General features: G+C 40.1%; 1 protein-coding gene across 6 annotated transcripts in view; it reads left to right on the top strand.

The window, feature by feature from the left end:
- Positions 1-27,508, top strand: part of aatkb (apoptosis-associated tyrosine kinase b) — a 61,514-nt gene that overhangs the window by 26,262 nt on the left and 7,744 nt on the right. For 3 of the 6 annotated variants that reach the window (XM_029455994.1, XM_029455993.1, XM_029455992.1), the window contains exons 2-10: positions 7,839-7,972; positions 15,943-16,084; positions 22,536-22,615; positions 23,287-23,405; positions 23,971-24,058; positions 25,100-25,233; positions 25,670-25,754; positions 26,286-26,407; positions 27,221-27,370. In XM_029455994.1, coding sequence (XP_029311854.1) covers positions 7,928-7,972; positions 15,943-16,084; positions 22,536-22,615; positions 23,287-23,405; positions 23,971-24,058; positions 25,100-25,233; positions 25,670-25,754; positions 26,286-26,407; positions 27,221-27,370 — 965 coding nt within the window. In that variant the 5' untranslated portion in view covers positions 7,839-7,927. Of the gene's footprint in view, positions 1-7,838; positions 7,973-12,902; positions 13,550-15,942; positions 16,085-20,368; positions 20,614-22,535; positions 22,616-22,670; positions 23,063-23,286; positions 23,406-23,970; positions 24,059-25,099; positions 25,234-25,669; positions 25,755-26,285; positions 26,408-27,220; positions 27,371-27,508 lie in introns of those variants that run through there. The other 3 variants (XM_029455995.1, XM_029455996.1, XM_029455997.1) reach the window with 3 other exon arrangements.

The raw sequence follows: 27,508 nt of genomic DNA, 5'->3' as shown, positions 1-27,508 counted from the left end.
GCATCAGTTGTTGTGAAGAAATGAGCAGAAGGACGATCACTTCATTATTTCATGTGCACCATCAGACGTACGACAGATTCTCTGTGGCCCCCAACACAGATTGTTCATGACCAGATCATCAGCTTCATACCGTTCACATGTGTTTGGCCCATATGGGCTTGTTTAACCATCTCTAACTCTCCCTCTGCCCATCTGCTTTCCTGCTGTCACGTCATCTTCTACCTCTCCTCCTGTTGTTTTATTTTTTATAACTGATGAGTCTTCGTGTTGTCACCCCGTCCCCGTCTCTCTCTCGGTTCCTAATAGAAGCACGGTGTCAGCAGTAGTGTTGCAGGGTAGCAGAGGACAGAGCGGGAGCAGTGATTTATTTCACCAGCCCAGCATTTTTGAAGCAGTCGCTCGGTTGGCTGTGAGCAAAGAAGCTTTGTCTCTGTCACTGGTTTGGCACACAGACACACTCAGGCATTTCTTACAGGGAGAAGCATCTACTGATTGTATCCATTCCTTAAGTCCTGACCCTAAAACCCTCTGCAACAGAATCAGAGGTTATTTTTGTGATTTCGCAACAATGGTAAATTAGACTGTAACAGGCATTTAAGAAATACTTTTACCCCTTAAGGAAACTTACCCTAGACCAAAGTAAAGCCCTAAATGTTGCCCATGCTCCTCAATCTGCTCATACAATAATAATTAAAGGCTTTTATGACGTAAGTTCGGTCTATATAAATGGCCTGTGCCCTAATACTGCACATTGTGGGAACTTTCCCAACGTTTCTGATATTTATAGGATCTTTAGTTCATATTACAGGATAATTAACGCAGGTTTTTTAATGGGATTTTTATCCACTGGTGATTTGGTTTGGCATTTGTTTACCTAATTAAAAAACATGGATTGCATGGATTCTTTCCCCAAATTCTTATTTTATTTAAAATTAGAAGGGAACGCAGAGAGCACAGACCTCTGTGAAGGCCATTTCCATTAATGACAAATGTTTGTGCTTGTATCTGTATCTAAAATGTACCGGCTTCTTCCTTGGCCCATGAGTCGCCATTCAACCAAGTTTCATGAATATCGGGTCAGTAGTTTTGATGTAATCCTGACAAACAAACCAAAACAAAAAATTAAAAATAAACAAAAACATAACCTCCTTGGCGGAGGTCATAATCAAAATATACCTAAACCTTTATTCATATATTATTATTCATTGTATTACGCAATATTTTATACATAAACATGATTTTTGTTTTAAAAGATAGCAGTAGTTGTAGTTGTAGTAGGCTTGGTGTAAAAAAACTACTTTAAAATGTCAGAATCTTCACTTGTGGCAGGTTTTGTTCATTTGTTTCTATAACTGTTAAGTTTTAGGGTTTTAATCATGACCCATAAACACCTTTACGATTGAAAAAAAGGCCAAATAACCGGATTCCAAAGTTCAAACAAAGGTTTTCACAGGGATAGAAAAACAAGAACTTCCACGTCAGGTTGTAGAGCATCCCTCAACACTCAACATGCAAGCTGTTATTTCACTACAGTCTAAAGTTTGAAATAATCTGTGTTTCTAAATCAAATCAAATCAAATTTATTTGTATAGCCCAATATCACAAATTCTACATTTGTCTCAGTGTGCTTTACAGACTGTACAGGTTACGACATCCCTCTGTCCTTAGACCCTCGCATCGCACAAGGAAAAACTTCCTAAAAGAAACCCCAAAATTAAAGGGGGAAAAATGGAAGAAACCTCAGGGAGAGCAACTGAGGAGGGATCCCTCTCCCAGGACGGACAGACGTGCAATAGATGTCGTATGTACAGGATTCTATTCGTTAATTTAATTTAATTTTGGGGAACACATGAAATGAATCATTCAGTTACAGCCACACACAGACACATAATGAAGTCAACAGTACGAGCGAGCTCATTGTGTGGGATGGCAACCTTTACAAGACGCTATAGGTCACATTTGCATCTGACATAGCACACTCTTTGTATAGCGATCCTCTGGTTACCATGTTTGTACCTTAGACATTAGTGTGTGTGTGTGTGTGTGTGTGTGTGTGTGTGTATGTGTGTGTGTCCTGTCTTGTCCTTCAGGGGTTAAATACTTTTATTTCTTTGCTTCTGAGAATGAAATGTTTTATTAAAATGTTTTATGTAAATGCTTTTATGAAAGACAGTAGTTAAGAGAAGACTGCTAATGACACAGTGGCCTGGTGAAAATGGACATCCTGGACAACATTTTGGAATTAATATCTTCCTTTCTATCCTCTTCACTCTGTGCTTCTTTCATCCTTAACTAGGATCACGGTGTAAAATCTTTGCTCTGGCCAGTTTACAGCCCTTCAGGTGCTTTCACCTGTCTCTGCTGAGCTTTAGATCATTTAGCTGTGGCGAGGACAGTAACCAGGGCTGATGAAGGGTGTCAGCAGTCCCCTGGATACACTTCCTGCAGATCCCCCTGAGCTGGATATGAGCAGCGGGCACAGGAAGAGAGCCAGGACAGAGCTGTAACTACTCTGCTTCGACAGGAAGGTGTGCCCCCTCTGGATCACAACTGCAGCAGAACACTGGCAATCGCTTTGTCCTATAAAGGCCAGTCGGCTTAACTGAATGGAGCAGCTTTACAATAGCAACACACTGATCCCTGATTGCTTAATTAGATTAGTGAGCACTACCTGTAAAGCAATAATACAAGCCAATACCAAAATAAACATTGATTTGATTATAGAGCAATTGTTTTGTGCAATTTTAGCAGCTGCAGAGTTAATGATGCTGAGAGGCAGGATATTATGTTGACAGGGTTAACTCAGTCTGTCAGCTCTGATCTAAATGTCCAACATGCCAAACACATTAAGTCTGACAAGCCAAGTCCCACCAGTACAATGACTCATACCTGTACTGTACTGCTGGAGCTCAGACAGCTTAGTTGCTTATTGTTTGCTCTACCATAAATAGGAACGACTCAAAACCTTTTTAGTGACAGATCTAGCCGAGCACTACAACCAGTGAGCTGCTCTTTTGCTGTAGGTCTGATCAACTCTATGCGGAAGCCCCGAGAAGCAAGTGAAAAAAGAAAATTCTGGTGATCAAGTTTATAAGTCTGATGTAAAGAGTTTTCTCTCCTGTGTTTATGATTTAAGAACAAGTGAAAACATTTTTTGGCAGGTGAATAATTGTTGTTGTTGTTGTAATACTCATTTCCGCCACAAGAGGCTGAAGTGCACCACTACCCCATGTTCTAAATATGATAACAAATATTCATGTTTTCTTCCAGGTGAGTTTATATGTCTCCATTCACTCTAAACACAAGGTGTGCACCTTGTGTTTAGAGTGAATGGAGACATTTGGAAGAAACCTGGACAAAATGAGTATTACAACACTACACACTTAAATCACCTCTTTCACAGATGAAAAAAAACATTTAAGGAACCGAGAAAGACTATCTTGGCAAAAAACTCTGCTCTTAATTCATAAACACAGGAGAGAAAACAATAGATCAGTGTTCACAGATATATTGCGGCTAACTCGTTAAGCTGCAGAAATACCCTGAGTGATTTTTCCGCCCGCTCTGTCTCTGTAAAGGCAGAGTGGGCATGTCAGGTTGTCAGATCGACTCAGGTTTTAGTTTCTAGTTCTGTCCGCTCTCTGTGAGACTTGGAGCTGCTGCTCTTCGGCTCGCTGAGTTTTCTTCTATGTTGAGTGCTGGGGAGATTCTCCTGGGGGAGACACTGCAGAGTACACAGCCCTTCAGCCTCTTCTTCTTTCTCACATCCTTTTCTTTTCTCCTCTCGTCTCCTTATGCTCGCTCACTTTTCATCATTTAGTCGTTTACTCTCTGCCTCGGGAGGCTAAAAATGGCTACCATCTCTGAGTAGCTGAGAGCTATACGGTACTCAAGGTGCTAGCAGCATCAAGTGGTACAAGGAGAGAAAATATGCAGGAGCTCAGAAATTGTCAGTCCAGTTTCATTGTTAATGGGATCTTGTGTTTTTGAGTGCAGTTAATCAAGCTCTCAGGAGGGACATACCCCTGTGAACTGAACAGCCTTTAGCTGCAGACATTTCTCTTTGGAGCTGGGCTCATTACGGCTAACAAGAGGCAGAATCCTCTCTGTTTCATTAAGGTTAGCAGTCAATGGCATTGATTTTAAACAGCTAGGGAAGAAAACATAACAACAAGGTTTTTTTGTGTTTCTGGGAAAGTCCATCCCATCTCAGCGAGTTACAAAAAGAGGATGTATAACATCTTAGTTGTGCAGTTGCTGACTGGCTAAATAAGACCTGTACGGCAGCATCACAAGTCTGCACCAAAAATTACAATAATTTTTCTCTTTCCTTCCCTCTTCTCTGCTAGCCAACGTACAAACTGCTGTACTAAGCTTGTTTCTGCACCTGCCTATCTGCTATACCTCAGTGTACTCCACTGGAAAAAGCTCTGGCATAAAATTAGATATGAATGATTTCTTTCTCCTCCATTTCTCCCCCCTCTCCTACACTCATCTCTCCTTACTGGCCTGTGTTGGCCCACTTGGTGGTGGATTCAGGTTACAGAGGTGTCTTTCCTCTGTTGGATATTTAATAAAATAATTCTCAATGTTTTCGGACTCAAGTCCATTCGTTCCAAATAAAGATATACTATAAACTTTAATAATAAAAAAAGACACAGGGTACTGTAGTTTTTAACAAACGTTACACAAACCGGAGAGAATCGTGCATTTGTTGGGGACTACTTTCACATTTGGTGCTCCAGTCAGTGTTTCCAGCATTGTCTGAGTGATTGAGTCAAAATAAACTACAGTGTGTTCCTGGTAATGGAGGAGCATGTCAATGATTGAGACATAAGATCACATCACATCACCATAAGGGTGGTGATGGCCTAGTGGTCTAGTGGTACGGCACCAGATGGTTGTGAGTTCAATACCAGGGCTGCCACCATTGTACCCCTGAGCAAGATACTTAACCATGAGCTGCTCCAGGGAGACTGTCCCTGTGGTGAGTTCACTGTAAGTTGCTCTGGATAAGAGCATCTGCTGAATGACCTGTAATGTAATGTAATAAGAGAGTAAAGGTAGAAAACTGAACTTCAAAATTTAACTTTCTTTTTTTATTGGTGCCTTTTCGTGTTCAGTTCAATGTTACATTTCTTCTTAAAGGAATGTTAGAAATCATTTCATTACATTTTTTTCATTCAACAAGAATGTTTTTTCATTTATTGCAAGTATTATCGCATTGGTCACTAGGGGTGTGGTATTAATAAAATGTTGCATCTGTTTATAATAATAATGTACAAGTGTATCAGCTGGACTAAAACGCCCTGTTTTATTGTGACTGGCTGCGCGTGGAGCGAAGTGTGTTCCTCAAATATTAACTCACCCACTTGTGCTGATATGTAAGCGAGGGAGTTTTAAATAATCCACAACATAGCCAGAATATGTCTCCGCTCTCTGTAATTACCCCCTGACAAACAAAGAGTAATTAAATCTAAATCGTCTTGTATAGCATTTCAAAGCACTAAAGGGTCGTTGACTGATTTAGCAAGTTGGCTTTTTCCTCTACTTCCTCCCACTCTGCTTCATGTGGCATCACATTGTAATTTTAACGACACTCTTACTGGACCATTGGTTTTATTTAGCCCATTCTCTGGAAGAATTCTGCAGAATTCAGAGGACTTCATGTTCCAAAAAACCTCTGAGCTGGCTGACAATATTCGCACTGTCCAATTATACTAAGAGAATGATACTTACTGAGCCAGTCGCACCAGCTTTCAGAGGATCAGCACAAACTGGCAGCAGAAATGACTCTCTGTGCTCTGTTTATTATGTGTGTGTGTGTGTATGTGTGTGTGTGTGTGTGTGTGTGTGTGTGTGTGTGTGTGTGTGTGTGTGTGTGTGTGTGTGTGTGTGTGTGTGTGTGTGTGTGTGTGTGTGTGTGTGTGTGTGTCTGTGTGTGTGTCGAGCTGGGTGGCACTGCAGTTGGCAGGAATCAGTGTGAGAGATTTACAGCTGAAGACATGGCTGTCTGTCCAATCTGTTTCCCTGGTAACCGTTGCATTTTGGAAGCCATCGCATAATGAGAAGAAAAAGAAAAGAGGGAAATCTAAAAAATGCCCCATAAAATTGGGAACAAGATATTATTTATGAAATTGTACAGTATGCATGCGGCACACATGGAGGACATTCAAACCATTACAGTCTGAAAATGAGCTACACTGATACAGAACGAGGCTCAGAGCGGCAGAAGGAAAGAGAAGTGGAGCGTGAGGAAATATCCCAACAGTGTAGATTTACACTGTTTGGCTTCAGAGGTGGAACTAGAGTGTGTAAATACTGTAAGTAAACTGCATTAATGATGTATCATTATTATAATTGGATCCCAATTTGAATTAAATCACCAAATTTCTCGTTTTGCAGACAAATCAAACGGAGAAAATGATGCATTTAGGGCAAATAGGAGGTGTTTATCATATTCTTCAGCACATGTGGTGCCAAAGTGCCCTTTGGTATGTCTTATTGTATTGTATTACTCCGCTTTCAATTCTGGGTTACATGTTGCAGAGCTGTGTGGTTGAAAAGCATTTATTTTGAGCAGTCTTGAGCTCGGCGGGGGCTTTGCCTGGTTGCATGTCTCCATGTGTTTCCTGTCTTCAGTCTCTAGTCAAAACCACTAAACAAGATAAAGAAACAAAAGGTATTGCTGCAGGAGCAGGAGCAGGAGCAGGAGCAGGAGCAGGAGCAGGAGCAGGAGCAGGAGCAGGAGCAGGAGCAGGAGCAGGAGCAGGCTTATTGGTTGTTTTGTTTGTCCAAGAGATGTATACTGGTGCTGACATTTGAGATTCTTCTAAATGAAACTACTGAACCTCTGAACCCATATTATAAGTATTATACCAGTGCCAACTGGTGGAGGATATGACCAACATGTTTGCTGTGTGGGTTTCATAAAAGTATTCTTGTTTATTTATAAGAATATTTACAATAATTGTGTTCTTTCAAAAATAAAAACATGAGAAAAGGAAAAAAAAAGTACCTACATCTTTAACAACCAATAATAAGACAACCATAGTGGACAGGAAAACACTTTTAACTTAGCTTAAGTAAGGAATAAACTGGGGGGAAAAAAGACTAATTCTATATATACACAATAGAAATAATGTATTATATATATTGACCGCGTACATGTCTATCTATGTCTATCTATTTTTCAAGAGTTTTTAACACATTAACAGAGGTTATTGCAACAGAAGTGTGATTATGGGGAATTGTAATAGTGACACAGTTTAAAACAAATACCAAAGTTTCACCTTCCACCCTCTGAATCCTCTTTATGTAAAATTGTTGCTTTTATTGTGTAAGAAAATAGTAAAGCTAGTAAAGGTTATCTTTATTTGCAAAGCTAATAAGCAAAATATACGCCTCTGTTTTCTGGATAAAGGTGATAAATCAACACATTGATTTCTAACCTGGTTCTCTGAACAGATGAGTTCATTTTGTACTGGATGAATCCTACAGAGTTATAATGTTTCAGAGCATTTCATTTTGAGCAGAAACATAATGGCAAGCTGTAAATCAAACATTTAAATGTCACTAAATGGAAATATAAGATCTCCTGAGAAAGCAGTCAGTTCATGAGCTACTGTGTAATACATTAGAAATGATTGGATGTAAAACCTATTTATATAAGATTACAATCCTTTTATTGCTGTAATCGAATTGCTCTCATATTCCATACAAGCTTTTAAATGCAGTTGATCACATTAAAGTAGTTCAAACAAACAACACAGAGTCTAATCTCAAAGTGTTTTGCCTCAGCTCATTTTCTGCCTGTGTGTACCACTTGTGTCCTGCAGATGGCGCTCCACTGAGTGAGCTGTCCTGGTCGTCGTCCCTGGCAGTGGTGGCCATCTCCCTCTCAGGCCTCTTCACCTTCGTCTTCCTCATGCTGGCCTGCCTCTGCTGCAAGAAAAGCAAAACCGGCTTCAAGGTGGGCGTCTCCTTTGAGCCTAACGCCGTCTCTGATCAGATTCTACATGAAATATGAAAAAAATATGAGGCATTAAGACAAACCGACACACCTCTGCTCCCTCATACACACACTCATTAAATCATATGAAGTTTTTATGGAGTCTTGCGTAGATATATGCACTCTAACTCTCTCTTTGTCCATGAACATTATTGCAAATGGCTTGAACACGGAACATTCCTCTTAGCTTTTATACCATATCCATTATGTTCAGTAAACAAGGTCTCCAGCCATTTAAACTGGAAAATGTTGATGGGAAGTAGATAAAATAGCAGACATTTTCTGTCATTGCTGTAGAGCCTTATTTCTGAGGAGCACGCAGAAGTTTGCTTAAATATGTGTCGGCTTTGTGTTCCTGTTGATACATTGTGGAGTTTTCTAGTAAACATACATATTTCTATCTACGTTTAGTGATTCTTACCAAATCTCGTTCTTTTGTAAAGTTGAGGCTTAACAAAGCATTTCCTTCTTCATAAAATATTTGCAAATAGATTTTGAGAGTATTTTGAAACATTATATATATTCACATAGTCCGGTCTTCTTCTTCGCAGCCTTTTGGCGCTATGTTTCTTTGCCCATTACCACCAGCAGCTTTTGAATAACTTGAAACCGAGGGATGTCATATAGCCTTCACGCACTACACATTTACATCAATACATCAGTCGGCAGGAAAGTGTATCACATCACCTATAGCCACTACGTGCTTGTTCACGCATTTGTCCTCGCCCAAAAGATACAAACAAAATGGTGGCCCCTGTCATCAAAACAGCACTTGTGGTCCAAATCTCCACAGAGTACCTTTAGTTGGTTAATCATTCAATTTGTTTATCAAGAAAAAGACTAATTATCTACAACCAGCGGAACTGTGAGGCTGTTTTAGGCATGGCAGGGCTTTGAGCTAAATGCTAATGTCAACATGCTAACATGCTCACAAGGAGAACGACCAACAACACAGGACACACTGCAGTCTGTTTTCCACAGTTACTTTGGTTGTTCCACAGTCCACCATTTCCGCTACTGGGGGATAATAACTGCACAGATCTTACATAGCTACAGGTAGCTACCAGGGAAGACAAAAGTACTATCCTTTTCCTGTTTTGGTTCCGCATTGGTTGACGCACTTCCTTTGTGCCTTTAATCAAGCTTTCACTTTCCCGGTAGATGGTACCCAGTGGCAGACAGAATTGCAAAGTGAAAGAGAGGATTATAGGGAAACAACTCGAATGCCGATAGTGTCATTAAATCAGCATTTACTTCTTAACCCATAAGAACCCGGACCCATTTCTACTTTAGAGAAAATTAAGGGGAACATAACACAGACTAAATAGACCACATAGAACATATTTCTGACATTGTTTTCAAAATACCCCCCCCCTCCCCCCTAGTGTGAAAGATCTGAAAAGTTACATATGTGTCACATTGGGCGTTAATGGTAACGTTATTCTTCATTTGAAAATATATCAGCCAAAGAGTTTCTTTATGTTTGGTAACAAATATTAGTCTTTTTATTTGCATTTTCACAAAATTGTAACTTTACTTCTTAGGTATAACAAAAAAAACATTTTTTCAGATTTGTAAAAAAAATTTGCAACCTGAAGAAAATAAGTAAGACTGCGTCATATTGGAGGTCTTTTTTAACAACTTACTGTGCCTTTAGAAAACTGCAGAATTTACAACGGTCACACTTGTCCCGTTTCACAGGCCAGTGTGCAACCTGGTCTGCGCGAGCATCATCTGGAACTCCAGCATGAACCCTCTTGGGAGGTGGTGGTGGAGATGTAGCATTGAGTGATGGGCGGCCCCTTTGTGAATGCAGAAGAATAAGGCTAGTTGCGATCTCTGCCTGGAACCTCCTTTGTTTCAGTGGCTTGTGGTTACCAAGTAGTTTACGATCACGGCGGTAGATCAGCCATGCGTTAACAAGGCCCAGCATTATGGTTTGCCAGAACAGGTACCACCTCTGTGACCTCATGTGGTACTTGTGCCTTGCGACGCATGCATCTAGGAGCTCTATCTCCCCCATGAATGTGTTGTACTCTTTGACAATGTGTGGCCTGTGGACTTCCACAAATGCTTTGTCTCACTTGCTCCAGCGTCAAGCTTTGTCTTGAGGTTCAACTGCACAGTAGGATGAGATCAGGGTAACAGATCTGTTGTCATACCACTTGACAATGGCCATGCGTTCCTCTTTCACCACCCTGGCATCAACAGATCCTCTGCCTCTCTTGGCAAGACTTTTCTCATCTTCCAGCTGACAACCAGCTAAGTGATTGTTGCGGAGTGTTCCTACAAAGTAGATCTGTTGCTGAAGAAGCTTGAGCACCAGTGGTGCTGAAGAAAAGAAGTTGTCTGCAAACACTTTGTAGGTTTGGTTTGATGGTAGAGTTTCACACAGCTTGACCACAACGTCACCTCCCATGCCAAGTGAGGTTTTTCTTTCCCAGTACCACAAAATCACAGAGGATTCCAGAGGAAGTGCAGTGATTGCCCAAGGGTGCAGCTTGCCCTTGACATACTGCCTTATTGGGCTGCGAGTCGCTCTGAAAGGCACCATTTGCTCATCAATGGAGTTGTGCTCCTCTGGGGTGATCTCTAGGCATTGTTTGCGAAACATATCAAGTCATGGATGGATCTTCCACCACTTGTCATTTTCTTGCCTGTTTGACAAATCAATGTTATCAATGAAATGTAGAGATGCCAGCAGGGTCTGAAAACGGTTGTGTGACATGTTGTCAGCCACTATGGCACACCTTGTATCATACAGTGTGCATCCTGAACACTGTGTTGCTTCTTCTTATGCATACTACAGAAAATAAATGAAATGACATTGAAATATGACCGTTATAGTGTAGAACACCTTGTTTGTTTGTTTAAATATTCTTTGAATTGAACAATATAAAATGTATTAACTAAATATCTTTGAATCAGCTAAATGAACTGAGCAGATCATAATCATATTTCTTATTGTGACTAATGTGTCACATTAGATTTTCTGAGAAATTGTAAGGTTAAAGTCCGATATTTCGATATTTATCTTATTTGTTTCATATGAATTTGATCAAGAAATGTTTTCCCAACAGGTTGAATGTAATAAAGGACATGCTATGTAAGAATTCTAATTCTTAAATGGCTTAATTAAATCTTACCTTTAGCAACAAAAAACAAGCTTTTTAATTTTAGCTAGTTCTGTCACATGTGTTGTCATGGCACATGGCCATCTTGGAAATGTTGTTATGGCAACAGAAAATCACATGACCTGGCCCATGACCCACCAGGATGTTCAGTATGTGTCACTTAGGGACTTCATGAGTTAAAATCAAGGGTAAAGCTGTATAGGGAACTTTCCAGCACATTTAAAGGTTGTGTGATATCTGTGTCACCGTGGGTTCTTATGGGTTAATGATTAGTTAAAGCAAACAAGTTGCCACTTAAATGTGAGGATTTGCAACTTTTTCTATGCTTTATATTATTGTAAATTAAATATCTTTTGGGTTTTGGAGTGCTCGTTGGCCAAAAATAATTTAAAAAAGAAGTGACCTTGGGCTCTGGGAACTTATAAGGTCAAATTAAATGTTTGAAAAAATAATTAAATGATTAATCAGCACAAAAAATAATTACATCCACAACAAGCCCCTGCTGTGATTAATGTTCCTGCACAACGCTTGAAACTATCAATTCAACATGATTTATTCTTCAAGTTATTAATTTACGTCACAGCATTATGTAAGCAATTAACCTACAATTCAGGTCGATTTAGAGGAAGTGTTTTATGCCACCTTGACAAAAGATTAAGCCTGTCAGATGACTTCTCATAGAATCACCGACAAGTAAGACTGTTTTAATAATGAGATGAGTGAATGATGATGAGTTCGCCTTTGGGTACATCTCCATCTTCTCTCTTCTCTCTCTCTCTTCACCCTCATTTTCTCTCCACTTTGAATGTCCTAAGAAGCACAGAGCTGCACTGAATATGGATGTCTGTAGCCATATTACATAACATCCTGTCCTTTCTTGAACACTGTGTGCATCTTGAATTGTTGGATGCCTATTCCTTGCATACAGCCTATTGAAGATAAACAATATGTATACTGTGAATCATGTCTGGTTTGTGTCTTTGCCATGTTGGACCACCCAGCTCGGATCTGTCGGGGTGTGTCCGAGGAAGGGTGGGAAGAGGGGGAGGAGAGAGGCTGGGAGGGCGTGAGGAAGGGCATACCCATGAGGCCACAGTGCATCCGGCCTCAGGGCCCCTTCTGGAATTAGACCCAGACTCTCCCAGAGCAGGAAGACGGAATTTCAGAAGAAAAAAAAAACTTCAAGAGGAGGCGAGAGAGAAAAGCTCTCTGTGTTTTACAGACAGTGTCAGAAAGATGAGAAACTTATGCGCTAGTTTAGGGGACTTGGTTTTAGGGTTAAACTCTAAATATTGCAGTAATAGACATTTCTGAATAGATTGTGTCATTGCTCACATCATGTTAAAATATAGAAGTAAATGGACCTACCATGGTTGCAGATTCTGACCTTTGAAACATTAGGAAATTCTTTACACTACAAAATATATATTTAAATGAAAATCTGATTTTGTGTAAAATCTTTTTACACTTTAACGAATAGTTCAACATTTAAGAACACCTATCTTCTTATCTTATCAAAAGCAACTTTTGGGCCAACAATTAAGTTCTTCAAAGATCATATTCAGTTGTTAAACCACTTAGAATCACTCATCCCCCCTGCACAGGACCAACAAAGAAGATACTGCATTTAGTTTAAGGTCAGAAGAAGGGTTAAGTTTAAGGTTCAGGTTAAGACATATGTAGTGATGAAGTTGCAGGTCAGGTTCAGAGGTCAGGAATTAAAGTAGACAGAGAATAATTCTCACAAGTATAGTGTTAACCACAAATGTGTGTGTGTGTGTGTGTGTGTGTGTGTGTGTGTGTGTGTTGCCTGGGGAAGGGGACTGCCCTGCAGATGTTCATTGGCTTTTGGGAGGGAGAGAAACAGAGAGGAAGAGAGGGAGTGATGTCACATGTATAGTATGTGAACCCCACGCACCCCCCTCCCTCCTCCTCTCACTTGTATTTTTCTCCCTCACATTTTTGTGGGGCTCAATTTCTCTCCCTCATGAGACAACCACAGGTTCGTTCTGGCCTGTGAACTGGGAGATAGTGCTCCTCCTCCTTCTTCTCCCCAGCTCCTAGTTTTCTCTCCCTCCATCCCATCATCCCCAGCAGTCCCGGGGACAGTCGGTGGTCAGCCTCAAAGCCTCTTCCTCCTCTTCCTCCTCTCTGGACTCAACAATGAGACTCTCTCTGCAGAATGATGATGCCTTTTTCTGCAGCCACTCTTCCTGGCACCACCAACCTCCTGCTGCCCTGCATCCATCACACAAATGGGAACCTTGGGGGGGGGGCACTGAGTGTGTATGTGTGTGTTTTATGGGTGTCTGTGTGTGTGAGAAAACCAGAGAGAGGTTGAGATGCTGAAACCAAAGCTGAGGGCGTTTGACATGCCATCCTTACCTGTGGACTCTGAGGAAAGGTAAGCTAACTGGAGAGGCTGTGGGGGTCACAGAAACACACTGAGCTTTGTGCAGCTTAATCTACCAGCAGGGACATCAACTGTTTTGGGGGTTTCTTTTGGCAGCGGGATAAGAATGGACAAAGCATGTGTTGATCTGTAGCTATTAAAGGAAGTTTATAGGACAGCTTGAGAATAACACTTCATTAAAATAAATGTCTTTTGCAGATTTCCATTAAAAGAAAAAAGTGTAAATCTGTTTATGATTAGTTTTTCTGTTTTAAAGCATGTTCTATTGAGTCCTGAAAAGATTAGACAATTGATTAGCTGAAAAAAACAATTTTTCAAGCAAAAGTACCTAAAATGCCAAAGCTTCTCAAATTTGACAATTGATTCTGTTTGATATGATTGTAATATCTTTGAGTTTTGGAATGTTGGACGGACAAAGAAATGTTTGCATTCTGGGAAATTGTAATGGGATTTTTATCTATTTGTAGACTTACATTCTTACTGACGGTTTAATCAATTCATTGAACAAAAAAAACAAATGTCAAATGCTGGTGTGTGTGTTTCACATTGTGTGTGTTTCACATTGTGTGTGTGTGTGTGTGTGTGTGTGTTTCACAGTGTGTGTGTGTTTCACAGTGTGTGTGTGTGTGTGTGTGTTTCACATTGTGTGTGTTTCACATTGTGTGTGTGTGTGTGTGTGTGTGTGTGTGTGTGTGTGTGTGCTTCACAGTGTGTGCGTGTGTGTGTGTGTGTTTCACAGTGTGTGTGTGTGTGTGTGTGTGTGTTTCACAGTGTGTGTGTGTGTAGTGTGTGTGTGTGTGTGTGTGTGTGTGTGCGTGTGTGTGTGTGTGTTTCACAGTGTGTGTGTGTTTTGGAGAGTGAAACCACATGTTGAATGGGAGGGCGAGTGGGGCCGTGTGAAGATTTGGATCTGAGGCCGAGGGAGTGTGTACTGTGTATGTGCTCGCATTCTTGGGGGACAGGATGAAGTGTGAGATCGAGGTGTGTGTGTGTGTGTGTGTGTGTGTGTGTGTGTGTGTGTGTGTGTGTGTGTGTGTGTGTGTGTGTGTGTGTGTGTGTGGTGGGGTGTGGGGGGGCCATGGGTGTTGAAGAGGGCTGCAGCAGGTCACATTTTTCCAGTGTTGGGACCCCACTGCTTTCCAGCTTGCGACTAAGAGACTTTTATTCTGACATCCGATCGGTAGATGCAGCCAATTCCCCCCTCCTCCCCTCCCCGTCCTCTGGTTCATCCTGCGATCTGTTCGACAGACAGAAGGAATCTTTGAATCTTTCCTCTCTGTTCATTCAGTCAATGCCTCAATGTAACACACTGACTTAGAAAACTATAATTTTCTGACATTGGTATATCTCTTTTTTTTTTACTCTGTATTCATCTTATCCATATCATAATTCCAAAAGCAATGACGTGATTACAGAATAGTTTTTCACTTGGTGAAAGTTGCTCCACCCAATGAGTCGACCCATCAAATGAAAAGAAAAAAAAAGGAACATATTTACATGTACACATACAGATATTAATTATGATTTTAACCATTTCATCCATCTTTTTTCATACAAAGAAATGTTGCCTTTTTTCATTTGTTGGATTTGATTTGGACATGTTTTTCTTTTTGCAGCCACTTCTTAATAATTACTTTCACTATTCTTAACCCTTTTGTTCACAGTTTCTTTGAAGTCCAAAATGATGGTCACATACATATTAGAAAATCTCTATAACCAGTGATGAGTGATCAGGATATGTTATGAAGTCTTATTGATCAGTCTCCTTCTTGGTGCAATTTGTGGCCAGGTGGCAGCTTAAAGAAGTGCAGTAAATCAAGTCAAAAGTTATTTTCCTTTCTTAGTATTTTGTGAGTACTATTGTCTGTTGATATGAATTAGTTTAGTGACATTGAGTGAGACTGAGTCACTGCAGGCTCTCCATGCTTCCACAAAGCAATTCAGCACTAAATTCATCAGGCTTAATTGCAAAATTGAGGATTGAGATACATGTAATCTTAGCACAAATAATCTTTTGGGCTTTGTTTACACTATGATGTTCCACTCAGCCTCGCAAACAGCTCAGAGAAACACTGACGCGAGCCACGACAGCTTGCCTCAGTTTATCTCCGCTCTGCTTCAGCGGTCGAGCCAAAATATCATTTATTTTGGATTGTGGGGGGGTTTCCAAAAAGATCTGTCGCTTTTCAAGATATAAGTATATTGATGCAGTAAAATATTACAAATTGTTTAAAGTAGCTATGCAGCCATTTCATGATCTACAATGCCCCTACAGGCAGATTAGCGCATGCTTGTGAGTTTTTTCATTTTTCATGCGAGACTAGTTAACAGTTGGCAGTCTAATGCAAGCCACCTGTTCCATGCATTTTTGTGTCTGTTTTCAGGAATTCAAGAATGGGGACGGGGAGGAGTACTGTGCAGATATGTCCACTTTGGACTCGTCGGCCTCCCAGGGCAGCCCGGACGTCTACATCCTGCCGCTCACCGAGTTGTCCCTGCCGGTCGCAACGCAACCTGCTCGATCAGGTGGGTCAAAGTCCACTTCAGTTCTGTTCAATTTAACCTCTTAAACCAGTGACTTCATCTACTTTAGACAAGCTAATAAACACACAGATATGTGAATGTTTGCTAAAAAATCCCAAAATTTCTGTAAAGGCCGTAGTTATGGGGAAATATGAACAAAGTCATCACAAATCTACAATATTTCTGTATTTGCAATGGTGCAGCCATAAAAAAAAAGTCCATTGAGTTGGAAAGAATCATAAAGGGAAATTTCAAGTGAAACTTAAGTCATTAAATCTTTAAATCCCAACGCTATATTTAAGAAGATTTACATTTGGAATAATAGATGAATGGGCGGTCAATGAATATCCAGTCATTATATTATTTTTGACAGTTTGTCAGGGCTTTATAATGTACGTCTTCAGTCTGACGCAAACCTTGCAAAATATTTGTAAAAATGCCAGAGTCTTACATGCAACTACATTACAAGGCTGTGAGAGTAATGTGAGAGCGAGGAGAGCGGTGTATCTGGCGCTAGTCAAAGTTTGTCCCCGGAGTGAGCACCGCCCTGACACTGGCCTCGGTCAGCTGGGTCTCCACCTATCCCACAATCCCTCACTGCAGGTCCCCACAGAATGGACTCAGTGCTCTTTAACTTTCACTCTCTCCCACAAACATCTGCCTGTTGCGTAATATCGTCCAGCCTACACTGCTGCTTGTTGGAATGCCAGGCATGCACGCGCACAAAACCCCAGAGAATATTCCTCTCACTCTGTCGCTGTCTTTCTCTCGTTCTGCTTCTATGTGACAATGAACCTTGTGTGCGTTAATGGGCTGATGCTGCCTGATAAACTTATGACATGTGTGCTGAGACTTAATGGATCATGCCCACGCAGTTAACTAATGAGTCAGTCTAGATCTAATCTCATAGAAGTAAATGTGAATGTTTTACATTTATACAGTTTGACTCACTAGTTAAATGTTATAAAGGGTCAAACACTAAGAGCTGGATAAAAAAGAAAATGCTAGTCCACCCCATTTCCCAAAGAATATATTTTCTAACTTACTCTGAGTGGTAGCTAGCCATGCGGACAGGTTTGCTTTTATTTGCTGAAGTTTTGAGATAACAAACAATAAGGTCAATGCAAGGAAGGTTAAGGGAATTTCCTTTGTGGTGTTGAATGAATGAATTGAAAAGAGAAAGGAAGAGTTCCTGGCTTGATACCACTAGCGGTAAGTGAGAAACTATTTTCTCACAATGTTCTGTGATTTGAATAAACTGGCCCTTCTGTGAATAATAGAAACCATATGGTATTACAGTAGAGCCAGATGTCAGGGATTCATTACTGCACCTCCAGGACTGCCTCACCCAGTGACATCATAAGGGCAAATAGACTTGTGTTTTTTTTTTAAATGAGAAATGGAATAGCTGAAAGGAGCCATCATAATCTACTGTAGCTTTACCTCTCTTATACTTTGCATAGTTTTTCTTACATTTGTTGCTCAGGATTTTGTCTTTTCCCTTAACTATGCTCGTTCAAGTTTATTTGTTTACCGCCACTTCATATAAATACAGTTGTAAGTGCTTTACAGGGTGATAAAATATCAAAACTAAAAAAACTAAATTTACAGCAACTGAATGAACCGGACAACACCGTGTGGTAGTGACCTGTCAATCACAAGGTAGCCATACCCTACAGCATACGCTGCTTTATTGTTTATCGTTACTCTAAATGGGACCATAAGTTACAAAATCAACATCCTCCTGTATTAAAGAAGACCTGAAACTGGCAATTGATACCATAAATCATGTTTACGATATTTACTGAGGTAATAAATCAAGTGAGAACGAGGGTCATTTTCTCATAGACTTCTATACAATCGGACTTCTTTTTGTAACCAGTGGAGTCGCACCCTGCTGACCATGAGAAATAATGCAAGTTAAAGGCACTTCCTCATTGGCTTCACTTTTCAAAACCGAAGTTTGCCGCCTGCTTTCAGCCAACGTTCCCATCTCCTCTGTCGTCCTGCGGAGCATTGGGGCTGTAGAAGCACTATAGGTGGAGCTCCTAATGAAACACCAGTACTGTAAAAGCTTGGCTCATTCCCTGCCCTGGTCTCCATGCAGGACCCGCCCTGATGCAGCTGTTATGTACTGCAGGCTGAACTGCAAAGACTAATGGAGCCCACACCCACTCAGAGAGGACATGAGAACAGCTACACACACAAAGATTTATCTGAGTAAAAAACACACAATGGAATTTCTTTCCACTCAATTACATGCATGTATTCCACACATCCAACAGACACTCTTAAATCTGCATACATCTCACATACATTGACCTCTAAATCCTTTACCATGCTGCCATTTCTAATTGAGTTACACAACAAGAATGGGCCGACGTCATAAGTGAATTTAAATGTCCGAGAGGAAAGCACTACAGCTCAGCACCTCAGCAGAGAATGGGCTGGGATGCACTGGACTGGAAGAGCATAATGGGAATTCCATTTGGCTCTGAGTGATTTAGTCGCTGAGCATTTCACTAAAGACTTCCTGACTACTATAGCGATTAAGCTTGACGCATTCTTCAGAGAGAGATGCAGCACACAGCTTAAAAAAGACCAGACAGTGCTGTCAAATGCAAATTGAGTTAGTGTGTTGACTGTAAAGACATCTGAGAACTTACCAGGTTAATCAGGGTGATTCCAGTTTGTCACAGAGTGTGTTTTATTATCATTATAATGCTATTGTCCTGCCAAGGCTTCACTTCTCCTAAATTCATTATTCTAATAAAAGAAAAATGCAGTGACAGAGAAACATGGGATACATAGATTTATTTTATTCATCTAAGTGAAGTAGTAAAATGAAAGAATAGTGGAAACGCCCTATAATCCTCGTACTAACATCACTTCTTCCCTGACCCAAGGACTTTACTTTTCTCCTAAAATCCCTTGAAATCTGCAAGTTATTTTTAGACATTCTGCTAAGCAACAGACAAGACACTGGGCAGAGATAACAAATAATATAATATAATCTTTGAGAATTAAGTTTTTTCTTCCAAAATGTATCATCTTCACCTCATTGTTTCATCAGTATTATGAATATTTGAGGTTAACCTGATGACATAGGTGGAAGTCAAAGTGAAACTTAAAAGCGCCATGTTCTAACACGTCGTTAAAATGAATGAAACGTAATGTTTTGAACTCAAACAAAAGAACTTCTTTAGGTTTAGGCAACAAAACTGCTTGAATAGGTTGAGGAAAAGAACGTAGTTTGGTTTAAAATAAGCCGTGCTTCCACTGCCGGTACGTTTCTACTCGACTGCACTCGCTCTTTTTTGGTTTTCCATTAGGAAACAAAGTGGATAGTACCTAAAACACTGCAGACCACTGATTGTTCTGAGAGAATCGTCACATCACGGGACATCATTCACAAACACAGCATTTTTAAATAGCAAACTACTTTCAATTGCGATCACATATTTATTTTTTACTCAGATTTTAAACCTGAAACAAACCATGTGGTGGAACTGCAGGCTTTAGCCAGGTTTAAAGTACGGTGAAACTTAACATCAACACAAGGAAAACAACACGTTTATTGGTTTCGCACAGTATGCAAAAGCCCAGCTTTCTTGGTGAGAGTCCTGTGGTTTGCCCCCGACCTTCACCTCTTGTGGAATTTCTTCACCTGACTTCGGTTTTTGCTGCTGTCATTATTACTATCGTCTCTAGAGGTCGGGCTTGTCTTCTTTTATTCCTTCTTTCAGTGATCAACCGTGTGCGTAGATGATAAAACCAAAGGTGTAGCGGTCCCTCCTGACACACATATATGAGAATGATAGACACGGCCATTTAATCGGCTGATAACTTTTGAACAGGTTGAGGTCGGGACGCATGGCTTTGCGTTGGCCAGTTCATTCTTCTGTCATGGAGCAGGTGGATAATAGCCCCAGTGTGTGCGTACTAACTGGTCCTAACTGGTGCCATGCTTTCCTAAGCAGCCAGACAATAGTGGTTATTCTGCTTTGAGCGGGAGAGAGCGTGAGTGGGTGTAAGGAATGACCAGTCTGAGGAGACAGGGGTGTCCAATATGGCCTACACACAGGGACTGTGTTGCAGTCTGTAGGGGGACGACAGCACCACAAAGATCAGTTTGTCTGCCTCTACAGCCAGAATCTGTGTCATCGTGGGAGACACGGAGAGAAAGAAAGGGATAGATGGTGAGGGGTGAGAGATGGAGGGGCAAAGGGGGCGTGTTGCCGTCAGTCCCGTTTCATTTCACTGAGCTGAGACGGTCGGGGGCGTTCAGCCAGCAGGAAAGACTCCGGTCATCTGGGGATGTTGACAGAGATGCATCAGGGAGTTGTAGGACAGTCAGACAAATCGGTGTCGGAGTTGCATCAATATAGAATAAGACTTGGAGTGGAGTTTGTTTACTCATGGAACATGGGGAACGTCCACTGGCATGTTCGGATATTTCCTTTTAGAGACGGTTAATAACAATCGATTTGACGATGGACGATCTACAGTGGCCACCAAAGAACCTGGATATGGTGCGTTATGTCACTGTTATATGTATTTATTCGTCTTTATTCTTGAAGCGTATGATTCACCTCTGTATAAACGAAGACATATTGTTTCTTCTTCTTGCCTTTTCGTAAATAATTGTGCCTGTGTGTATGATCTCTTCGTCTGTTTATATGTCATAAAATAATTATCCCGACACCATATTGCAAATGGTGAAAATCAACTAATATTTTATCAATAACTTAATATAAATGCCAGTGATGGAAGAAGGACTTTTTAAGTAAAAGTAGGAATCTGAACATTGAAATACTTTAGTACAATAACGTCAAAACTGTACTTAAGAAAGTACTTGAGTAAGTGTACTTTGTTGTATACTTTAAATGAATCCATATCATATTAAGTCTGGTTATTCTCACAAAGATTTCAGAACTGTTTGTATAGTTTCACATTTGTCTTACTTTTTGTGTATTGTGACTTAAAGTGATGAGTTGAACAATGCTAAAGTTAAATAAGTAACTAAAAAAACACGGCTAGCATACATTCAAACCTGCATTGTACATTATGTGATGTCTTTACATCGGGAAGCCTTGTTTTCTTCTAGTTTGATGAAATGTTTCATGGCACGTACAATGTTTTTATTTAACTCATTAAATAGTTGCTTCGTGTCACACTAATGAAAACATTGCTAACCATGATGCTGGTTAGCCTCCACTTCAGCTGTGTGTGTCATCTTTAAGACTGTTTTGCAAGTAAAGAATTGACCCTGGAACTACAAGTGAGAGAGTGTAAAAGGAAAGCAAAATCTTCCATGTGACTAAATAATTGATTGAACTAAATGTCGTAAGTTTCTCAAACCTGTTTTCTTAAGTCTATTGAGTATAACTCAATAAGTTTTACAAAAACAGAATAGATATCGTTATTGTCAAGTCACGTCGAAATGTGTCTTTGCTGGTATATTTGTAATGGAGCAGTGTGTAGGATTTAGTGGCATCTAGCGGTGAGGTTGCAGATTGCAATCAACTCAATACCAATCCGCTCACCCCTCCCTTTCCAAGCCTGTCAGAGAACTACGGTGGCCTGCAGGTAACGTAAAAATGGGAAAGCCGCTTTCTAGAGCCAGACTTTGATTTGACCATACTGGGCTTCTGTAGAAACAATGCAGAGGACCCACTTCCTTTGTAAATATAAAAATCTTATTCTAGGCTAACACAAATGCAACAATTCTTAGTTTCAAATGATTATACACCAATGAATACATAGTTATGAATATTATATTCCATTTGTGCAAATACATTCCATTAAGTCCTAAATACTGGTCCTTTAAGGCAGAAAAACATATTTAGTATTTAAGCTAAATACTACCATTTATGGACTATTTAAGTACAAGTCATGAATAATTTACATTGTTGCAGACAAATGTGTGATATACAGTTGTAGATTTTATTAACATTTTCTTTTGCTCCCAGCAGCCATTGGTTTCCATCTGTTCTCTAATGGTATACAAATCAATAAGCATTACTAATTGCTTGAGCTTGCTTGAGCAGTGTGATCCATCAGAGTGAATCCTACAGTAGCATTTGTCGGTTTTACACTATTGTTGTGTGGTAATGCAATTTAAATGTGGAATTATTTGAAAAGCATCATTACAATAATGTAACGTTGATAACAAATGAATGCAGACATGATTTTCAGTCTGCAGGTTTCAAGTCTGCTAATAGATTTTTTAACGTCAAATGGAAATTAATTGGAACCAATGGCTGCTATGAATGGTGGGACAAATTCATTACACACAAAACATCAGCATGGTATGTGAACAAGTTATCTGTAATGTAACATAATGGGATTTGTGGTAAATGGGGTTAAAGCATGCAAAACCAATAGCTTTGTAAAATCCACGACAGTGGATTTTCTACCTCTCTAACACCTTTCCCCTCTTCTTTTCCTCCAGTCCAAGTCCTGAAATCCACAGATCTCGGCCGCCACAGTCTCCTCTACCTGAAAGAGATCGGGAATGGCTGGTTCGGGAAGGTAAGCCCACTTCTGACATCTCAATCTTCATAACTTCCTGCTGGTGGTTCTGACAGTGGCTCCTGCTGTCCCTGCAGCTGCCTGCCAGGTAGATGAAACACAGCATCAGTGAGTCTCACGTCACGGCTGTTAGTCTTTGCTGTGATCCAATGAAGTCAGTTAAAAATGGCCGACACGCTGAGTTACCTGTAATGTATGAGTGTGTAATGCCAACCCCCATGCCTTTGATGTCCAAAAAAGGACTAATTTTAAGCTGGTACAATTCAAAGTAATAACCCTCCACTGCAGGCTGAACCATATGGTGTGGTATCGTGTTTTTTCAACCAGATAACATGTTGTTGTCGTTCTCTCTCGTTCTCTCCCCCTCTGTTTCTCCTCCTCTTTCATCTCAAACTGTTCACTCATGAATATACATGCGTCATCTCCATCCTTGTGTACCTTGACTGGGTATGTCCATCTGTACGTGTGTTTGTCTGCATTTTTCTGTCTCTGCACTGTCTTTGTACTCCCATTCCCTGAACTCCTGCATGATCGCTTCATGTCTTTTGTGTCTGTCTTTGTGTAATGGTCACTCTCACTCCATGATCAATGGGTTTGTTTGTATGTAAATGTCTGTTTGTCTGTCTATCCGTCTTCCCTGTGTGTATATGTCTCTATCTGTACTGTTTCAGGTTCTGCTGGGTGAGGTGAACACAGGCCTGAATACCACCCAGGTGGTGGTGAAGGAACTCAAAGCTAGCGGCAGCGTGCAGGACCAGATGCACTTCCTGGAAGAAGCACGGCCTTTCCGGTATTTACCTCTGTCACCTGTCTTTCTGGTTTAATTTCTGTCTGTCTCTCTCTCTGTCATTAATGGTAAAGTAACTCATACATTTTACTTAAGTACTGCACTGTCAGGTGCTGGTACTGTACTTGAGTGTTGCCATATTTGACTTTTATACTTTATAAATTATTCTAATTCCATTTTATAAAAAAATTTAATTTCCTCAAAATGAGTACTTTTACTTACTTGAGTACATTTTATGCATTTTAACTTTAATATCAACTTTCTATACATTCATACAATGCATAGGTTAAACAATTCTCAAACTAATTGTTTAATGTATTCTTTAGAATTGGTATATAATGGTACATAATAATGGAATATGCAGTATGTAGTATACGTCACAAAACAGTTGATATACCATTAAAAAGTCATAATATAGTATGCCATGAAAATGTCATATATATACTTCACAATATGTCAGTGTGGATGTCTGTGAATGTTTACTGTCATATATTATGTGTGAAAACTCACTTTGTGCTTTGGGCTGTGCGATGATCTCATGCTCTTCTTCTGCTGCTCTGCTCTCCAGTGCCCTCCAGCACCCTGCTCTGCTGACGTGTTTGGCCCAGTGCACTGAGGTCACTCCCTACCTGCTGGTGATGGAGTTTTGTCCACTGGTTAGTATCCAAACCTACAGGCCGGGTGTGGTGAGGAGGCCTTACAGTATGTGTAAAAGAGATGAATAAAGTACCAGGCGGAGGAATCTGAGAGCGCTGCCACAACCCTGCTGTGTTCCCCTGTTGGAAATCTTTCATGCCATTTAATGATTTCAATATAAATAAAAATGGCGGAAATGTTCCTTTGCAGCTTTATGTTTTATATTTGGCTGTACTACATTTGGTGCTTAAAAAGTATTGAAATAATGTACATTGTGAGATATGTGCTGTACTTTATGAAAGCCCAGGTCAAGTCTTTTGACTTTTGCATTAAATTCAAAATCTGCATTATATCCTGTAACTCAATTATTACATTAAATGTATTGAAAACTTTGCATAACATGTAGTTTATGGGATGTTTTGTCAATAACAACATTATTTACACCTGCTGTAAATATTTGGCAGGTGAGCCCAAAGTTACAAGTCCCGCTACCCTTGTACCACTTAAACATCAGCCAAAAATCCACCATCAGCGCCACATGATTGATTTCTTCAGTAGATCTAACACTAATATATTATGGTCAAAGTAGTCATAGAACTAATAACTAGGTTCGTTCCACTTCAGATGTAATAATTTTTAATTCACTACACAGTGTAAGTGATGTAAATCTGTAATAGCTTATAATAATAATATATGATAATTATTATGATAACCATGTATTTGATGACAGCAAATGTTCAGATATACCTGAGGAAGTCTGTTATAGTAAGATAATAATATAATGTGATTAGTAAGAATGAGGAGGATGAAGGCTCTATCAAGGGGACAATTTTAGTCCAAAAACAATGTTCATTCCCCTAAATGGCTAAATTGGTCTGTTCATCCCAAACATTTCAATTGTACATATACAATTGAGGTTCATCAAGTGCACTTTCCAGATTCTAATACCAAACCAGATGTACATTCATGAACAAGAGATTCAGAGAGCACATTACAATGACGACACTGCCCTCCAGTGGTCAGAGGTTGTAACATACAGATGTTTTATCTGCTGTGTCCAGGGGGATGTGAAGGGTTACCTCCGAAGCTGCAGGACCACAGAAGCCATGACCCCAGAGCCCTTGATCCTTCAACGGATGGCCTGTGACATCGCCTCAGCACTTGTGCACATGCACAAACACAACTTCACACACAGGTAGCGATCAATTTCTGCTATTAAATGTCACACACATGTGAAAATTACAACCGGCCCGGCCAGTGTCTTGTTGTGATTAGTAAAATATGCCTATTGCTTCTCGGTTGCTTCCTGGAACAATATCCTGGTGCTGCCTGAGTGCTCCTTACAGACTCCAGCATCAGTGATTTTGTTGCAGGCGGTGACCCTCATCTCCACAAGTCAAGTCACCACTCAGTCTGCAGTAGCTTTTTAATTTATTGATATGTTTATGAGATAGCAGTATTGAACTAGGCCAACTCTAAAGTATGAATTATGTCATCTTGCTGTCAGTCAAAGTGTTGTTGTGCCTGAAGAAATATGACCCTTCTGCATTGCTCTGGCCTTATTTTGTATGTTTATAAATAAGGAAGAGCTGTAACAGCTGTTTACCCCCCTCCTCCCCCCTTGTAACTAGTGACCTGGCTTTGAGGAACTGCTTGTTGACTGCTGATGTCTCAGTGAAGATTGGAGATTATGGCCTGGCCCAGAACAAATACAAGGTATGTTTATCAGAAAAACATGCACACAGAAAGAAAAATATGCAAACATAAACACCATTATTTTTGCATTAAATTATTTAATAAACAGTAGTGTTTTCCAAGCAGATGATTTAATTTGTAATTCAGAGTATTAGGAAAAAGAAATAGCTAACATAGAAGAAAGGGATCCTGGTACAGTTTGTTGTCTGTACACAGAAAAAGGGCAAATGTGCAAACACTGGGTGGATGAATGAAAGAAAGTGAGTTAAACTTGTTAGTGAGTTACTATCCAAGTCCAAGTGCTATACATCTACAACAAGAGCTAGTATTTACTCCATCCAAGTGAATTTCTCTTTCTGTACATATTATTTCCTTCCCCAGAGCTCTTTTCATTTGTTTTGATTATAATAATGAATTCAATAGGTCAAAACCAGGCAAAACTATTTTGAGAAGAATTTTTTAAAAGTAACCATAAAATGCTATTGTTTCGTTTGTTTACTGAGCAGCTGATATAAGTAATTCCAAATAATTCTCATCTGTCCCTCCAATTAGGATGATTACTACGTGACATCAGATCAGATGCACGTGCCGCTGCGTTGGATCGCTCCAGAGCTGGTGGATGAGGTGCATGGAAACCTGCTAGTGGCTGACCAGACCCAACACAGCAACATGTGGTAGGACGCACACACACACACACACACACACACACACACACACACACACACACACACACACACACACACACACACACACACACACACACACACACACGCACACACACACACAAATGTTTCAGTGGATTTACTTTCTCTGTCAGTGCTCACGGTTTAGGGTATAAGAAGATAAACGACTAAATACTTTTTACCAAGCAAATATTGATTGTTTTCGCTTGTTTTCTTTTTGCCATTTTATTTTTAAAAGTGCTGATATTTATGTTGCATTTTGGTAAAAATCAGTTGTAAAAAGAAAAATATCTTGTTTTTGAAAGAAACAGATTGTGTACAATGATTCTATTAAAATATTGATCCATACTTTGTGCATAAATGGTCATGAGCAAAAGACTGAAGTTATTTCTTGAAATACACACCACGGAAAATGGACAACTCTAACCCTAAGTGTGCTTGTAAATGACAAAAACATGAAAGATAGATTTGAGTTGTGCTCCTTGTAGAATTGTCGTTAACTCCTTTCATTTTTGTTGAGTTACACGATTAAAATTACAAGAGCAGAGGGCAGGCTGGGCCAGCTGGCCCAGAAGACTCTTAAAGATCCAGAGCAAGTCAAAAAACAACAAGGCAGAGAAATGTTTAAGATAACTGTCTATACAGTTAAAAGGTCCTGTGAATGAAAACATGAAGGAAGATAGAAAACCAAACATTATTTACAGATTAGATTAAGTATTTGTATATAGGGGGAATGACGCATATTTGTTCTGAGTGCTGTTTTACACTTCATCATCACAATATCTATAAACTCCTGTGTCTTAGGTCTCTGGGTGTGACTATCTGGGAGCTGTTTGAGCTGGGCAACCAGCCCTACAGACACTATTCTGACAGACAAGTACTGACCTACGCTGTGAGGGAGCAGCAGCTGCGACTGCCCAGACCGCTGCTCAAAGGGCCCCTGGCTGAGCGCTGGTGAGACACACACAGAAACATATTTAGAAACATATTTTAAATATTTAAAAGTCCTTCTGGAGAAGGACAAACACGGCAAAACACAGTATTCAGAGCAACACAAATACATCCTTTTATAATGAGTGGATTCTCATTTAT

This window comes from Cottoperca gobio, chromosome 19, assembly GCF_900634415.1.
Source record: "Cottoperca gobio chromosome 19, fCotGob3.1, whole genome shotgun sequence".
Taxonomy (NCBI): Eukaryota; Metazoa; Chordata; class Actinopteri; order Perciformes; family Bovichtidae; genus Cottoperca; species Cottoperca gobio.
Note: the sequence above shows the minus strand (reverse complement) of the source record. Positions and strands in the feature narration are given on the sequence as shown.